Source organism: Lithobates pipiens, unplaced genomic scaffold (assembly GCF_037356315.1).
Source record: "Lithobates pipiens isolate NorthernLeopardFrog02 unplaced genomic scaffold, aLitPip1_a1.2 Scaffold_8, whole genome shotgun sequence".
NCBI classification, from domain to species: domain Eukaryota; kingdom Metazoa; phylum Chordata; class Amphibia; order Anura; family Ranidae; genus Lithobates; species Lithobates pipiens.
This window is the reverse complement of record NW_027507903.1, coordinates 156,457,179-156,475,683: the sequence shown is the minus strand read 5'-3', so window position 1 is coordinate 156,475,683 and position 18,505 is coordinate 156,457,179. Positions and strand designations below refer to the sequence as shown.

The 18,505-nt window shown below is 46.0% G+C and overlaps 1 protein-coding gene across 3 annotated transcripts in view; it reads left to right on the top strand.

Annotated features, from left to right (window-relative positions):
* The window catches only part of UPF2 (UPF2 regulator of nonsense mediated mRNA decay), a 133,650-nt gene that overhangs the window by 55,318 nt on the left and 59,827 nt on the right, over positions 1–18,505 (top strand). For all 3 annotated transcript variants that reach the window (XM_077471883.1, XM_077471884.1, XM_077471882.1), the window contains exons 12-16: positions 25–210; positions 2,637–2,840; positions 3,080–3,355; positions 5,409–5,592; positions 14,623–14,768. In XM_077471883.1, the coding sequence (XP_077328009.1) occupies positions 25–210; positions 2,637–2,840; positions 3,080–3,355; positions 5,409–5,592; positions 14,623–14,768 (996 nt within the window). The remainder of the gene's footprint in view (positions 1–24; positions 211–2,636; positions 2,841–3,079; positions 3,356–5,408; positions 5,593–14,622; positions 14,769–18,505) is intronic.

Genomic DNA, 18,505 nt, shown 5'->3' with positions numbered 1-18,505 from the left:
TTTTTGCATTTGTAAATTGTTTAGGAACAGATGATGCGCAAGAAGCAAGCCATGCACTTGGATGCAAGATATGTAACGATGGTGGAAAATGCTTACTATTATTGCAACCCACCACCGGCTGAAAAGACTGTGAGAAAAAAGCGTCCACCACTGCAAGAATACATTAGAAAATTGCTGTATAAGGACCTTTCAAAGGTCACAACTGAGAAGGTTAGTTGTACATTTTTTATGCTAGAAGGAAGAAATGTGACTTTGCCTGTTCTCTATGGCATATTTATTTCTGTACACTGTCTTTTTTTTACCTGTTCAAAATAAAGTTCTCTTTTCCAACACGCATTTAAAAAGGTAAGAAGCAATTTGTAATGTTGCCGTTTTAAAAAAAAATGCAATGTGAATGGGAACTTGTATTAAATATACCATAGATGTTATCTCTGTTTTGCTGCAAGAGTGGAATTGCTCTAGGATTTATTCCCATGAATTCTAGGTCCCCAGCTTCTGTGTAAGTCCATGCCAAGCCACACATTAAATTCTAGGGAGTCTCATCACATTCCCCCCATTTATATAAGTGTCAACATTCCCTCTCTACATCACAGTTCCACCTTTTTAGAGCAGTTCCTTGGTGTCCTCAGTTCCTCTTCACATCACAGCCCCCCTTTACAGTGCAGTCACCTTTACATCACAGTGCCCCTAGCAATCCGTGCCCCATGCAGTCTTTCCTCCTTATACTATCCCCATTTCAGTCTCCTCTTCCCCTGAACATTCCTTCCTGGCAGGGCAGAGGCATTTATCAGCCTGCAAGTACTCTCCCAAGCCTCTCGCCCGGCCGCCAAAGTCATCCTATCGGTAGAGAGGTGGGTGGGAGGAGCTGCAGATCTGGACGGAGGGTGAGAGCTGCCCAACATATGTTAACAAGAGGTTGATTACCTTCTTGTTAATATGAAAAGACTTCTCCTCTCAAGATCTACAGCTCCTCCTGTCCCTAGGAGACTGAAGAGGACACAAGGCTGCTAAGTGGCACAGCCACAGTCCAAATACAGGCTGCAGTTAACTAGTTGCCTGAGCCCATTCTCGATCCACTGCTCTGTGATTTTGCAGCAGTGCTGCTGTCCTCTCCCTTCTCAAAGGAAGCTTGGCTGCAGCTGTAAATCAAATCTTGTAAGAGCGTGGGGTTGGGCTGAGCCACATTGTGTGTCAATAGACACCCACAGTGTGGCTTGGGATCAAGCCCACATGAGTGCCAATGGGGGCACACAAAAGACAGGAGGAGCGCTGGCATGGGACCCCAGAAGAGGAGGATGGAGGCTGCTCTGTCCCAGAAAGTGTTCAGTAATATGATAGTCGCTTTCTTCTTGCACTAGATTTCATTTCTGCATTGGCAGCTGATTAGGAACAGAATTATTCAGCAAACCAGTTATTCTTGCCTAAATTATTTTTAAGAATTACTTGTATTATGACTGATTTCTGATTGGGAATCTAAAACAAAGTTAATACTGCAGCTGCAGGAACAGATTCACAGGACTCAATCACTGTTTTTAAAATGTTCGTTCAGTGTCAAAATGTATTATTGCATGTTATTTTATACATAGATAAGAAAGGGGTGGTGTGAGATGTTGTTAAAAACTAACAAATAGAAATATGTTATTAAAAGCTAGCGAAATGGAACAATTGCAAAGGTAAAACATTGAGAAGGGAGGGGGAGTAGAGAGTGTTTAGTTGGAGATGTTTCTGTGTGTTAGGTGAAGGTTACAGAACACATTTCAGCAGCGAGAACAAAAATGGAGTCTCTTGTGCTTAAATGAACAGTACAGTGAATGTCCATGTCACTTGACTAATTTTATCCCACTCTTTATCTTTCTATCAATCTTTGCATTTTAGATACATTAAAAAGTACCCTATTACAAGTGAATACAATTAAATACTACCATTGCTAGCACCACTGTTTTTTCTTGTAAAAACTGTATCTGAGGCTGCAATATTAAAATATCCACAGATTTTATGCACAAAGGTACCATCTTGGTTTCATGTTTTCTTCTGTAACTGCAAAGTTTTTAGCCTTAGAGTCAAGCAGTTGGAAAAAACAGAAATGAGTGGTAGGGAAAGTCTAATACAGATCTGTTTTGCATATTTCACTTGATTAATGCTGTTTGGTATGCTTTTTTTCGATGCAAGGCTCATTTTAAAATTATTTTGAGCCAGTCTATAGCTAGAGCAGCAAATATTGCAATTTAATAGAATGGCGTTCCTGCCCCTTTGCAACCGTTCCTGTTCTCCTTTTCTTAAATGTTTCAAATGTTCACATTACTGTCTGTAACAAAGACAGCATTCAAACCTCTATTCTATGGTAAGTCATTCATGTTTGTGTGACACCAAAGCTTGGAAGAAATTCCCACTAACATGAACATCTTCATTCTTACAGTATGTTTTGTAGTAATAATTTATTTTAATTGCTATTTTGAAATTATTACTGCATTAAATTTGACAGTTTTTATTGCCAAGTCTTTTTATGCATATTTACTTTTATAGCATTTATTGTTCAGATTACTTTATTAAACCAATGCTGTAATTTTTAAAACACACATTGAGTATTTTTTTTATATAGAAACTGCCTCCACTTTTATCATATATCTACTTCTTAGGTATTGCGGCAGATGAGGAAGTTGCCTTGGCAGGATCCTGAGGTGAAAGACTATGTCATCTGCTGCATGATCAACATTTGGAATGTAAAATACAACAGCATCCATTGTGTGGCTAACCTCTTGGCAGGCTTGGTGCTTTATCAGGAGGATGTTGGAATTCATGTGGTAGACGGTGTGCTAGAAGATATACGTCTAGGGATGGAGGTATTCTAACAACCTTTTGTTTTATCGGAAAGTGTATTACATGACTTATTTTATGTGCCTCATTTCCATGGTCATAATTTAGCAAATTGGTTAACATTCGATATTATTTCATAGAGGAGTTCCTTCACCTTTTTTTGTTTCTCATCTCTTTACTGTAGCATAAATATTAGATGTGATATTGTTGACTGCACTACAATGGAAGTATACACTGACAGTAATAATCTTTCTTTTCCACCTAGGTAAATCAGCCAAAGTTTAACCAGCGCCGGATAAGCAGTGCAAAATTTCTTGGAGAACTTTATAACTATAGAATGGTTGAATCTGCAGTTATATTCCGCACACTTTTTTCCTTCATATCCTTCGGTGTAAACTCCGATGGTACTTCCAGTCCTTTGGATCCTCCCGAGCACTTATTTCGCATTAGATTAGTCTGCACTATTCTTGATACCTGCGGGCAGTACTTTGATCGAGGCTCTAGCAAGCGCAAACTTGATTGTTTCCTCGTTTATTTTCAGGTGGGGCAACTGGTTGTGTGAAACATAGATACATTGAAAACTAAACTTTCTTTGAATGGCAGTGCAATACACCTGGAAATTATTCCCTGTTTAGTTTAAAAGTCCAGTCCATTTAAACCTAGATGTTTTATCTGATTTTACCTTGCCTGTTTCCTTCTTTCCCTCTTCATCCACACCCTAATAACCTATTGAGACAAATCTTTCTATTTTCATTACATCTCTTTTAGACCAGTTGGTTTCAACTCCTGTCCTCAGGACCCCACTAACAGGCCAGGTTTGCAAGATAATTGAAATGCATCACAGGTGATCTCATTTGCTGCTCAGTGATTGTAGTATTCTAGTCTGCAACTCTCCAAGGTAATACTTAAAATCTGGCCTGTTAGTGGGTCCTGAGAACGGGAGATGAGAACCACTGTGTTAGACCCAGTGATGTCATCACTGGGTTTCTGTACTGTTCTAGGCAATGCAGGTAAAAATGGCTGGTGGTGGGGACTAGCAGGGTGCTGTGCTTAGATTCATGAAAACATCACAACAGCCTGCCTCGGATTATGCCTTTAAGCCATCAGTCCTGCAAGCATAGGGCTAGGCAGAGTTATGCAAGCATTAAAATGTCTTCATGGGGTGGATTTCATTCTGGATGAGTTGGGTGTTTTTAGGCATGCTGCATTTGCATGTAATCCACATGGGTGTGATGCTGGGCCTTAGAAACAAAACCAAAAAAAAAAAATAAGACTACTGCTGGGTATGAATCACATGACAGCTCAGCCCAGAGCAGTGATGGCGAACCTATGGCATGCGTGCCACAGCTGGCACGTCAAGCCCTCTCTGTCGGCACGCCAGGGGAATCCCCCAGCCAGGCAGTCACTTGCACTGACGTTGCAGGCAGGGAGGAGCAGGATCTCTTCCTTGCATAAGTGTCAGTGACATCGGCAGGGGAGTGGGCAGCCAGTCATCTTGTTCCATGTGTGCCATTTAAGAGGGGTGTAAACTTCTTCAGCAGCTTATTGCCTCCCCCGGACCCCTACACTTCTGGTAAGGCATTCAGGGATTCCTTTCTGCAGGTACCCTATTTCAGCTCCCCCTGCTCCAGGACGACTTTGGTTCAGTCTGTCCTAGTGCAGCCTGTGAAAAAGAGAAGGGGGAGGGGCGGTGCTCGGAGCTGATTTTCCATGGGGAGAAGTGTAATGGCTGCTAGCTGGCATCTAGGCGGCGGGGATATCGAGGAGTGGCCGGATGTCGGGGATTCCTTCAATACTGTCTGGGGAGAGCTGGACGATGAGGCAATAGAAAGGTAAAGAGGAGGGTGGATCCTCCGATCTACATTGTACTGTGTGGGGACATGTTAGTAGTGCAGGAAGCATGTGTCATGTACAATAGGTGAGTGTAATGGTCAGGTAGGTGAGTGTAATGGTCAGGTAGGTGAGTGTAATGGTCAGGTAGGTGAGTGTAATGGTCATGTAGGTGAGTGCATGTGTCATGTAGGTGAGTGCATGTGTCATGTAGGTGAATGCAATGGTCAGGTAGGTCAGTGTATGTTGCACAGTGCATTGTGCATTCTTTTTGGTCCCTTAGGGCTCATTCAAAGCTGGCAGGTTTAATTCTGTGTTGGCACTTTGAAAGAAATAAGTTGGTTTTGCGTCGCGGTTTGGGCACTCTGGTTCAAAAAGGTTCGCCATCACTGGCCTAGAGCCTAGGACCCTACCGGAGAGGCTGCAAAATAGGTAAGCATAGCAATCTTTCCTTTACAGAGTTAGATAGATTAGGCTTAGAATCTGGGTGGTTGTAGGTTTAGTTAGGTTTTTCCTTTTAGTTGCACTTTAAGGCATAGAGGCAGGCAATTTTTAGGGAAGCTCTGGGTGTCTGCACATAATTCTTGGCTACAGACTTTCTTCATTGTAATGGCCACTTTTAAATCTTAGTCTCGAAGTTGGTCACAGGTCTTGTGTATATGTATGTGTGTTATAAAATCTAAATACTGTTTCAGTGATGAAGAGAATAACTTTTTGTTTTTAACTACTTTGTCCATTTTTTTTTTTTTTTTTTTTTTTTTTAGCGTTATGTCTGGTGGAAAAAGAGTCTGGATGTGTGGACAAAAGATTATCCATTCCCCATAGACATTGATTATATGATTAGCGACACACTGGAGTTGCTGAGACCAAAGATGAAATTATGTAACTCGCTAAGTGAAGTATTGCGGCAAGTGCAAGATTTGGAGCGAGAGTTTATGGTAAAACTAGGTGAGCTTAATCCTATTTTGGGAAGAGAATACATTGTGCTTATTTATTAAATCCTTATTAAATCCTTATTTTAGCTTTAGAGCCGGTTCACACAGCGGGCGATGCGAGGCGACACGACTCGCCTCGCTCTCGCAAGTCGCCCCCGTTCTGTACAATGGAACCGTTCTGAGAGGAGCGACTCGAGTCGCTCCGACTCAGAAAAAAGGTTCCTGTACTACTTTTGGGCGACCTCGGGGCGACTTGCATTGACTTCTATACAGAAGTCATCTGCAAGTCGCCGCTGAGGCCGCGGCAGGTCGCGGCGAGGCAAGTTGGAGTCGCCTCGCCTGCAGTGTGAACCGGCCCTAAAGCTTTAACTGAGATTGCAATTTATGGTGGTACATAAGTCTTTAAATAAAATTCTTCTGTTATTCAGGGGTATCTAAACTATGCTGTTTAACCACTTCATTACTGAGCCGATTTCTGAGATTCTGTGTTTAAAAGTTAAAAACTGCTTTTGTTTTTTTTTGCTAGAAAATTAGAACCCCCAAACCTTATGTATATATTTTTTTTCTAACACCCTAGAGAGTAAAATGGTGGTTGTTGCAATACTTTCTGTTTTTTTATGTTGTGAAAGATAATGTTACACCGAGTAAATTGATACCCAACATGTCACGCTTCAATATTGCGCCCGCTCGTGGAATGGCGACACACTTTTACCCTTTGAAATCTCCATAGGCGATGTTTAACCACTCCAATACCGGGCCTATTCTGGGACTCCTCTTACACGTAAAAATCATAATTTGTTTGCTAGAAAATTACTTGGAACCCCCAAACATTATATATATATATATATATATATATATATATATATATATATATAATTTAGCAGACACCCTAGGGAATAAAATGGCGGTCATTGCAACTTTTTATCTCGCACAGTATTTGCGCAACAATTTTTCAAACGCATTTTTTTTTGGAAAAAAAAAAGTTTCATGATTTAAAAAATAACAAAACGGTAAAGTTAGCCCAATTTTTTTGTATAATGTGAAAGATGATGTTACGCCGAGTAAATGCCACACTTTAAAATTGCGCACACTCATGGAATGACGCCAAACTTCAGTACTTAAAAATCTCCATAGGCAACGTTTAAATATTTTTTACAGGTTACACATTGAGAGTTAGAGAAGGTCTAGAGCTAGAATTGTTGCTTGCGCTCTAACGCACTTGGCGATACCTCACATGTGTAGTTTGAATGGCGTTTACATATGTGGGCCGGACTAACGTGTGCGTTCGCTTCTGACCACAAGCTACTGGGGACAGGGGTGTTTTAAAAAAAACAAATTTTTGGATTTTATTTTTTTATTTTACACTTATTTTTTTTTTTTTTTTTTTTACAACTTTTTTTTATCACTTTTATTCCTATTACAAGGAATGTAAACATCCCCTGTAATGGGAATCATTCATGACAAGTCCCCTTTATGGAGAGATGTGGGGTCAATAAGACCCCACATCTCTCCTCCAGGCTGGAAAGCATGAGATTGTGAAAAAAAAGTCACGTTCCCATGCTGAGAGCCGCGATCGCGGCTTTGTTTACTTCCGGGAACCCGGGCGCGCCCGGGCCTCCGACGGTCATAGAGATGACTGGTGACCATCTGGTCACCATAATTCTCTTTTGTCATCATCCGGCACCGGACGATTCTTTCTCCAGGTCCCCGATGGCACGGGAGAGCCCGGAGAAGCACCGGATGGTGGGGGGATGTCCCCTCCCATCGCCTGTAAGAACGATCAAGCGGCGGAACTGCTGTTATGATCATTCTTATGGTGCACAGAATCGCCGGCTGAAAACAAAGATATCTGAATGATGCCTGTGGCTGCTAGCATCATTCAGATATTCCCACTGAAAGTCCAGGAAATCATATGACGGCCGTGGGCGGGAAGTGGTTAAAAAAATTCTACAGGTTGCAAGTTTTGAGTTACAGAGGAGGCTTGGGGCTAGAATTATTGCTCTTGCTCTACCGATCACAGCGATACCTCACGTGTGGTTTGAACACCGCTTTCATATGCAGGCGCTAATCACGTATGCGTTCGCTTCTGCGCACGAGCTCGGCGGGACGGGGACCATTTTTACATTTTTTTTTTTTTTTTTTTTTTTTTCTTCTTTATTTTACCTTTTTTTTTTTTCACTGTTTAAAAAAAAAAAGTCACTTTTATTCCTATTACAAGGAATTTAAACATCCCCTGTAATAGAAAAAAAGTGCAATAGGACCTCTTAAATATGAGATCTGGGATCAAAAAGACCTCAGATCTTTTATTTACACTAAAATGCAATAAAAAAAAATGTAATTTGAAAATAATGACAAAAAATGTCCCTTTAAGAGGTATGGGCATTTTGACTTCGCTTCCGCCCTGCAGTGTCATGGAGATGGGTGGGGGCCCATCTTCCCCTCACTCGTCTCCATGCACAGCTAGGGAACGGACCAGATCACTGCTGCCGATGGCTCTGCTAAGCGGCGGAGGGCACCGGAGCATGACAGGAGGGGGGGCCCTTTCCCGCCACTGATGAAAGTCCTCTTGCAGCGAATCCGCCACAGAGACCACTTTTATCTGAAAGAGAATCGCCGGCTCTTGAATAGGATACCAGTATGGTAGCTAGGTGCAACCATAACAACGGTATTCCTTTTCAAAGACAGGACATTCAGGAATGTCCTACAGGAAGGAAGGGGTAAAAAAAACTTTTGTTTTGCACATAATTTACTCTGTTTCAGGCAGTGATAAGTAAAGCTGGCCACATACCATGAGACAGTGTTTTGCTGCTCAACCAGTGGGTTAAACAAAAAAAAAAGACTGGATTCCCCCATCCACTCATTTGATCCTTCCAGCTGTGTCCTTGTATTCACAGTGGGGAGGTTCCCTGCCATCAGAATACACAGATCAGCGCTGCAGCCTATTGCCTGCGGTGCTGATTAAGAAAATATGGACCGGGTGATTGAAAAGAAGTTGATTGGTAGTTTGACTTCTGTTCAACCACAATGGCCACACATTGGTCAAAATGTGGCCATTACCTGCTCAACTAAGCAAATTTCGATCCACGTATGGCCATCCAAAATGGACTTCTAATGCTGTCCAGAAAGCACTGACATCACTATGTTTTACATAATTCCGTGTAGCCAGACTTTCATGTTTTTTTTTTAGGGCTTTTGAATAGGACTGTAGCATTTTCTCTTTCGTTCATTGACGGACACAGCTCCTTTAATTCTTGACCTTAGGGTTATCACGCCACTTCAGGAGAGGACTAGGCAGAACATGTAACACATGTAAAAACAGCAAGACTGCACAGCACTGGCCAGGTGGCGGTCCCTCTGGCTATAACCCCTCACCCTGCTTCCTGCAGCTCAGTTTTTTTTTTCTGCCTAGTGTAGAAGGACCTGGCTCCCCGAGGGAACCATTGGTCCTGGGATTTTTTTTTCTACAATTTTTGATCCTGTGATCGACAATCAACAGCCGACTGGGTGGCAGGCTGGATAATATAGATCCTTGTAGTCTCCCCAGCCGGGCCATTGAGCGTGGGCAGTCCATAGCTACATGCTGGGTCAGCCACGACATGCCCCTTCTGCTCCAGAGGCAGCTGGTGAGCTATATGCTCCGGGGCATATGACTGGGCTGCTGCTGTCCGTGTCAGTGTGCCGTGGCCAGCAGCCACCCCCTACTGCTCAGGTGATGGGTCTGTGGTGGAATGGGTCCAACAGTCCTGACAGGAAGGGTAAGTACCACTCTCCCTGCCTCGGCAGGATAGAGCAGCTGGGCATTCCCTGGGAGGTTGACTAGGGGGTCTCTCACTCTCTCCCTTTCCTCTCTCCCTATCCCTCATTCCCTCCTCCCCCTGCTCTGAGGCCGCTGTGTGACTGGAAATGAGGTGTGGTGTATGTACCTAGGCCTAGGGTCCTTGGGGGGGGGGGGGGGGGCTCTGAGCTTTGGCAGGGCTGCGCTGGTTGTTAGGGTCATTTTTTTTGTTTTTCTGCCCTTTTTTACTGTGCTGTGAGGTGCCTGAGTAAATTTACCCCAGGAGAGGCCGCGGCCATTTTCCTGTAGTCTTATGCAGTGCATGGCTGTTAGCCATTTTGTAGAAGGTTCGGCGGCCAATTTCTTGGTGATTTTTGTACTAAGGGCAGCCGTTTTCTTGTAGCCTCAGTGGCGTTTTTACCTCTAGTGCTGGGTTTGTGTACCTCAGAACAGCCTGGTTTTCACTCTGAGCACTTTGTGACTGAAACAGGGCAGAGCGGTCACAGCGCAGCACTTGGTCAGGGTGGTGAGTCCTGCGGAGGGGCCCCTCAGTCTGTGAGCAGCTAGGCAGGTGGGATTTCTGTACCTTGCCTTAAGTCCCTAAGTTGTGGCAAGCGAGTGAGGTTCAGCATGGCGTCACAAGCTGATGCTTCTTCCCCAGACATCCCTGCTATTGCAACTGGCTCACCTGCAAAAAATACAGTGCCTATGGACGTTTTGTCGGCGGTCCTGGAGACCTTTGTTGTCAGGGTGGAAGCGGTGTGCGGGTGTAAGGGGGGTAAAAAATGCCCCCTGCCCCCCCCCACCCTCTCTTCTGGGGAGAGCTCTGATTCAGACTCGGGTCCCACAGTGACTGGCAGCCCCTGTTTTGACATGTCAGAGGATGCAGACCAGGACCGTTCGGACAGTGAGAATAACTCTTGTGTCTGGGTTAGCGCAGGAAAAAGCGCTAGTAGGAGCACTTATCACTGCGGTGCGGGATACCCTTAAAATACATGATGCAGCCGGAACCTCTGCTGAGGTGGTGGTCCCTTTTGGGTCCCGCAAACCGGCCCCCACGCCTAAGGTGTTAATGTATTAGACTTATTTTGATAAGTTCATCTACAAGGAATGGGGAAGTCCACAGCGGGCCTTTTTAGTCCCAAGAAGAATGGCAGTGCGTTACCCCTTTGAGGAAAGCCTCCTGAAAAAATGGACGTCTCCTCCGGTCGTTGACCCTACCAGTATCCCAGTTAAATAAAGTAACCACGATTCTGCTAGAAGCAACTCCTGCCAACAGGAGGGCCGAAGCAGTGGCCTGGTCCATGTTTACGGTAGTGGGGTCAGCGTTACGACCTGTGCTGGCCATGGCCTTGGTGTCAAACACTTACTGACTGGGTATAGCTGTTGCACGTTGAATTGGAGAAGCAACAGTCTCCCCGATCTGCGTAGAGCTAGCAGACCAGTTGGTGCATGGCCTTAAGTTTGTCTGTGATGTGGCCCTGAATACGCCCCCCCCCCCCCTGCTCTCTAGAGCATCAGTATCAGCAGTACTGTTACGGCTTAGAATTAAGGGAGGATGTAGCGATTATGCAGACTCTCCGGGAGTTTGATTGGGTGTTGAAGTCGGTGTTAGTGCCGACTCAACGCCTGGAATACCTGAGCTTGCTGTTGGACTCCTCGGAAGCAAGAGTTTTTCTCTCTTCAGCCAAGCTGCAGACTCTTTAAGCTGCGGTGAAGTTGATGAACCGCAGGTGGTCTTCGCTGCGCTTCTGCATGTGCCTTCTGGGCCTCATGGTAGCCACTTTCGAGGTGGTACCGTACGCTCAATTTCACACTCGAGTCTTGCAGAAAGAGATTTTGGCAAAATTGAACAAATCTCCATTATCCCTGGATTGTCAAATTTGGTTGAGCCAGTTAATCAGGGTTTCTGTTCTCTGGTGGCTGAGGTCTCCGGCCCTTCGGTCTGGAAGATCGTTCCTTCCACTCAATTGGACGGTGATCACAACTGACGCCAGCCTGACCAGTTGGGAGGAGAGTACAGTCGGCCCAGGGCCTTTGGTCGTGGGAAGAATCCCAACTGTCGATCAATGTGCTTCGGCCCAAGGGTGTCCGATCAGGATCCAGTCAAACACCACGGCGGCGGCATACGTTAACCATCAAGGAGGAACAAGGAGCTCAGGTGCAGCATGGGAGGTTGCTCACATCCTCCATGGGCGGAGCGGCACGTGCCGGCCCTGTCGGCCATATATATCCCGGGTGTAGAAAACTGGCAGGCAGACTACCTAAGTCGTCAGATTCTGGACTCAGGGAATGGTCTTGCATCCGGAGGTATTCAGGCTCCTTTGCCTAAGGTGGGGCACACCAGATGTGGACCTCTTGGCTCAATCGGAAGGTGCAGAGGTTTGTGTCCAGGACAGGAGACCCCTGGGTGGACGCGTCAGACGCGTTGGTGGCTCCATGGGGCCATTATCGGCTGATTTTATGCCTCCCCCCCCCCCCCCCACTCAAGCTTCTAGCACGTCTGCTGCACAGAGTGGAGGCCGAGGGGATTCCAGTAATTCTGATTGCCTCAGATTGGCCTCGGCGTCCTTGGTATGCCGATCTCTAGTATGACTGACTGGTGGTGGATGTTCCTTGGTGGCTACCGCTCTGAGAGGACCTTCTAGCACAAGGCCCGATACTTCATCCCGCTTTACTGTCGCTGATTTTAACGACATGGCTGTTGAAAACCAGATGCTAAAGGACCGAGGTATGTCAGACTCTGTAATTTCCACTATTCTAAGCGCACGGAAGTCGTCTTCTCAGAAGATTTACCATGGTACATGGAAGGCTTACATCTCCATGTGTGAGGAGGAGATGGGGTGGTGTCCAAGCACTTATTCAATTTCCAGGATCCTGCTGTTTTTGCAGCGAGGAGTTGGTCAGAAACTTGCCTTAAGCACCATCAAGGGACAGATATCAGCCTTGGCTGTCTTTTTTTTTATTTTATTTTTTTCTTCATCGCCCTCTGGCGACTCACTCATTGGTGAGTACCCTTCGTGCAAGGAGTTCGACACGTAGTCCCTCCGGTTCGACCCCTGCTACCTCCATGGGATCTGAATCTGGTGTTATCGGCGCTTCAGAAACCGCCGTTTGAGAACATTAGGGAGATTCCCTTGTTAACACTCAGTAATTTTTCTAGTGGCTATTACATCTGCCAGGAGGGTTTTTGAATTGGCGGCCTTGTCATGCAAGTCTCCCTACCTGGTCGGTTCCTACGTCCGCAGCCCTCTTTCCTTCCAAAGGTGGTTTCGGAATTCCATCTAAATGAGGACATTGTGTTACCTTCCTTATGTCCTAAGCCAACACACCCAAAAGAGGTTGCCTTGCATTCCCTGGATGTGTTCTGGGCTTTACAGGTGTATCTGTCTGCGCTCTGTGGCTGGTCCGAAAAAAGGCCTGACAGTCTCGTCATCCACCATTTCTTGGTGGATCAGACAGATCGTGGTTCAGGCCTATGCCTTAAAGGAGCGGGGTCCCCCTTTTTCCTGTCACGGCTCATTCCACCACAGCAATTGGGACCTCCTGGGCTTTCTGACATCAAGCGTCTGTCTCCCAGGTGTGTAAGGTGGTGACTTGGTTGTCCGTTCACACTTTCGCTTAATTCTACAAAGTTGACATAAGTGCATCTTCGGATGCTTGCTTTGGCCGCAAGGTTTTGCAGGCGGCTGTGTAAGGTTGCAATTACACTTTAAGTTACTAGTTTGTTGTAAACGCATCTTTTGATGCACAAGTTGGCCGCTGGTTTTGATGGCGATTCCTCTGTTGAGGTGTTCCCTTTGTCATGGGTGAAGTTATGTTTTGCTGTTTCCACCCTTCGTTTTTTTGACACTGCTTGGGGACATCCCTAAGGTCAAGAATTAAAAGCGCTGTGTCCGTCAATGAACGTAAGAGAAAATGTTTATTTTTTTTTTTATTTTTTTTTGTACTCACCGTAAAATCATTTTCTCTGAAGTTTGTTGATGGAGACAGCACCCACCCCTCCTATTTATTTGTACTGCTTTTTGATGAACTCAGCTGCAGGAAGCGGGGTGAGGGGTTATAGCCAGAGGGGCCGCCCCCTGGGTGGTCCTGTGCAGTCTTGCTGTTTTTACATGCGTTGCATGTTCTGCCTAGTCCTCTCCTGAAGTGGCGTGATAACCCGAAGGTCAAGAATTAAAGGAGCTGTGTCCATCAATGAACTTCAGAGAAGTTTACACGAACACACAGTCAGTTGCTCAGCATAGGCACCATTTAGAGAATGCTTTGCATCTTCTAAATGAATACAAAGCATTCTCTGCTTGCAGTTATTTAGAAAATTCAAGGCATTCTCTGAAATGGTGTGAATGTCGAATGGCCAATTGCCTGAATTCTCAATGCAGTAGGACCTGAAAGCAAGTTGACATCTCTGGAGTAGCAGTGATTACTTGTCAGAAACCATGAAACAGACTGAGACAGAAGTACAATCAAATCACACTAGTTTATTAATAAAAAGGTAAATTAAAAAAAAGCATAGTCAAGCATAGCCAGAGTCCAGTAGCAAGATCGGGTTATCAGCCAGGCCTGAAGTCAGGGATCCAATGAGAGCAACTGCAAGCAGGAAAAGAAGCCGGGAGGGATGTCAGCAAGCCAGTCTTGAAACAAACAGCAGGAGATGGTTCCTTGTGATATGACCAACGTGAAGGCAAAGGAAAGAGTGAGCTGGAAGGCTTTAAATAGGCAGGTCAGACGAGCATCATCGGGAACAGCTGGTAACTGTGGAAACAGAAGAGAGCTGGCAATTAGCCGACAGCTGAGCGGCCAGCCCAGAGGAGGAAGGGCTAAGCCAGCCCTTACACTACTACAGCAACTTTCAGCTTTTAAGGGGCATCCCATCAGTATGATTTGAGCTGGACCAACATAACTATGTATAAAAATATCCACTATTTTTTTTTTAAATGAAATTATAGAAATAAAATAAGAAGACACCGAAGTGTGGTTTGTGAAAACTACTGGCAAACGCAAAAAGATATTTTTATTGTATTGGTGTATAACACGCACTCCCCCCCCCCCCCCCCCCAAAAATCAGGGGGAAATCGGGTGTGTTTTAAACGCGGATCCCCCGCTGTTGGTAGCGCTTTCTGCCGCTCTCTGCGGCTTCCGTGTATTTTCGGCCGTTCTCGGCCATCTTCGGCCACTCTGTTAGTATGTGTGTATGTATATATTTAATTTTAACTTAAAAAGTTATTTTATCTTCTGCTAACAAATTGACATCTTATGATTTACAAGGCCTTGTGAACGACAAGGATTCAAAACATTCCTTGACTGAGGGTGAGGCACTGGAGGATGATGATGATGATGAAGAGGAAGAAGCTGGGGCAGAGACAGAGGAGCAGTCTGGGAATGAAAGTGAAATGAATGATCACGAAGAAGATGTGAGTAGATTTTATTATTCGCTCATAAATTAGTAATTTTTAGATAAAAAAAATGCACTGCTACTGCCAGGGAAACAGCCCAGTCCACACAATTCCACTCCTCAAGAACCTCAACTTTGCCCACGCCACACACTGATTTGAGTAAGGTACAGTCTGCAGGAGTACATTTTTTTTTTTTTTTTTTTTTTTTTTTTTTTTTTATTAAATGTTTTTTCTCTTTCGTTCATTGGCGGACACAGCACCTTAAATCTCGACCTTAGGGTTATATCACCACCTTCAGGAGAAGAATGGTAGAACATGTAAAAACAGCAAAAAGAGAGGGAGGACATGGGGACTTTGAAGCAGTTGGCAGATTGGGATTGAAATAAAAAATTGATTTATTACATATAAATAATGTTGATATATAACACCTATGAAAGAGTGCATGTGCACGTGACATAACCTACATAATTATATGTGTATACAACACATCAAACATGATATCTGAGTATTAACTTAATACAATTACAAATTTCATAAGATGATTACGTGGATGAACTGGGGAGCACATAACGAAACAATATAAAGGAAAGTATAAATTGATGTGACTCATAAAATTCATCAGAGTAAAATACTATTGGAGCATAATAGCTGCATCCTTGGTGCCCGACGCGTTTCTGTGAATATACTTCTTCAGGGGCAGATGCTAGGGTGTCTGAAATCACAAAATATGATGCCCTCAAATGATTGAAAAGGTACAACCAGAAAAGACAGTATGTCAATTCTGGGTACTTGCGGTGTATACCAAGCTATGGTGTAGGATAGAAAACTGGGCCAAAAGAAATGTCCTTCCCCAGAGCTGAGGCGGCAAAAAATCCTGCACAAGACAGGCACACAACTGTGTCATCCACAGAGCACAGTCACCAACTCCACAGTGCAGCCAATGATTGATAACAGTAGCGGGTAAATGTCTATAATGGATGAATAGGTCCATTAGAATACACCGGTAATACCGAAAATAAAGTTAAGAGGGATAAGCAACTTTGTAATAGTCACAAAGTATTACCATAGGTGTGCTTGAAACAAGAGCTTTGCCGAGCTGTGGGGTCTGCACGTGTGTGGAAGTGAGGACTGCGCCTTAGGGGACGTCTTATGCGCACCCCGCCTGCGTTGGCAATCACCACCAACGTCACGCTGAATCGACAATGCATGGGGCGGGGTCCCAGCCAGGGCAGTGGACTAGGGCCACCACGTCCAGCTATGCCATCGAGGATGGCGAGTGCACGCCCTCACAACGACGCCAACCAATGTAAAAACAGCAAAACTGCACAGGGGGCGGTCCTACTGGCTATAACCCCTCATTCTGCTTCTAGCAGCTCAGTTTTTTTCTGCCTAGTGTAGGCAAGGGACCTGGCTTCCGGTGGGGACCATTGGTCCTGGAAATGTTTTTTTATTTTTTCTGCTTTTTGGATTCCTGTGATCTACAATCAACAGTCGGGCTGGGTGACAGGCTGAATAATATCAGATCCTGGTAGTCTTCCCCAGCCTGGCCATCGAGCGTGAGCAGACCTTAGCTACGTGCTGGGTCGGCCACGACATGCCCCGTCTGATCCCGGGGCGGCCGGTGAGCTATATGCTCCGGAGCACATATGACCAGTGTCAGTGTGCCGTGGCCGACAGCCACCCTGTACTGCTCGGGTGATGGGTCTGTCCGTGGAATGCGTCTAGCAGTCCTTCCAGGAGGGGTAAGTTTGGTTCCACCTGTCTCGGCAGGATGGAGCAGCTGGGCATTCGCTGGGAGGTCGACTAGGGGGTCTTTCCCCCTCCTTTTCTTCTCTCCCTGTTCCTTTCCCTCCTCCCCATGCTATGGGCCGCTATGTTACTGGGCATAGGGGGTGCGGTGCATGTACCTGGGGTCCTCTGGGGGGGGCTCTGAGTCCTGGCAGGGGGCTGTGCTGGGAATTGGTGGCCTGCTCATGATTTTTCCCCTGTTTTTAGGCCATGGTGAGGTATCGAGTGTGTATGCCATGTGGGGCGGCCGCTGCCATTTTCCAGTGGCCGCAGACATTTTTCTGTAGCCATAGCCAGTTTTTTCTTATTCGCCCATTTTCTGGAAGTCCAGTTGTCATTTTCCCGGCGCTCTCAGATGTTTGCTGAGGCAGCGTTTTACCTCTAGTGCTGAGTGGCTGGTTCTTTCTGGAACATCATGAACTTGCACAGAACACCACGTGGCTGACAAAGGGGAGAGCGGATGGCGGCAGCACAGCGCAATACCTGGGTAAGGGTGGTGAGTACTGCGGGGGGCCCCTCAGTCTGTGGCAGCTAGGAGGGTGGGCTTTTTGTGTGACTTGCCTTAGGTCCCGAAGTGGTGACGGGAAAGAGTGGGTCAGCATGGCGTCAGAAGCTGGTGCTTCTTCCCCAGAAATCCCTGTTATTGCAACTAATTTCCCTGCACCTGCGGTGCCTATGGACGCTCTGTCTGCAGTCCTGGAGTCCTTTGTTGCCAGGGTGGAAACGGCGTGCGGGCACAAGGTGGGTAAACAAACGTCCCCACCGTCTTCTGGGGAAAGCTCTGATTCAGACTTGGGTCCCGCTGTAGCAGGCTGCACCTGTTCTGAAGTTTCAGAGGATGCGTACCAGGACTGTTCGGACAATGAGGATGACTACGTGTCTCGGTCGGCACAGAAAAAAGTGCTAAGTAGGAGCACTTATCACTGCGGGATACCGTAAAGATGGAGGATACTGCGGGGGCATCTACAGAGGTGTCGGTCCCTTTTGGGTCCCACAAGCTGGGCCACATGGCTAAGGTGTTTCCCTACCTAACTTATTTAGATCATTTTATTTATAAGGAGTGGGGAAGCCCACAGTGGGTCTTTTTGGTCCCGAGACAGATGGCGGTGCATTACCCCTTTGCGGAGAGTTTCCTGAAAAAATTGTCGTCTCCTCCAATTGTTGACCCCCCAGTATCCAGGTTAAATAAGGTAACCATGATTCCGGTGGAAGGGACCCCTGCTTTCAAGGACCCTGCTGACAGAAGGGCCGAGGCGGTTGCCCGGTCCATGATTACGGTGGTGGGGTCAGCATTGCAGCCAGTGTTGGCCATGGCCCTTGTGTCAGACGCTTACTGTATGGGCTAAATTGTTGCACCGTGAGTTAGACCGGGGGAAACCTGTTGCTTCTCCGTGTAGAACTGGCGGACCAGTTGGTGCAGGGCCTGAAGTATGTCTGTGATGCGGCCTTAGATGCAGCCCCCTTGTTCTCTAAAGCCTCAGTATCAGCTGTGGTGCTATGTCACCTGATTTGGCTAAAATGCTGGTCTGCGGACCAAGCATCTAAGAAAGCACTGGCGGATTTGCCCTTCCAGGGGGAGAAGAAATTTGGAGCCTCGCTGAATGACATTATTAAGAATGTTACTGGGGGAAAGAGTACGTTGCTCCCACAGTCCAGGATGGGTAAGGAGCCACGCCATAGGCAAGGGCCATCCTTTTTCGCTCAGAAGTGGATTTTTCGTCCTCCCGGGTCGGCAGGTAAGCGTTCCCAGTCCGACAAGGTGCCTGCTGAGGGACAAATGCATCCCTGGTTTCACAAGCCAAACAAACTTGCGAGCAAATCTGTTGCCGCATGAAGGTTCGCCCCGCCAGACTCGTGGGGGGGGGGTTTGTTCGCCTTTGGGAGTTTGCAGCTCGGTGGACCTCCTTACTTTCCGACCAGTGGGTCTGTGAACTGGTTTCATCAGGATACAAGAGTTTTTTTTTTTT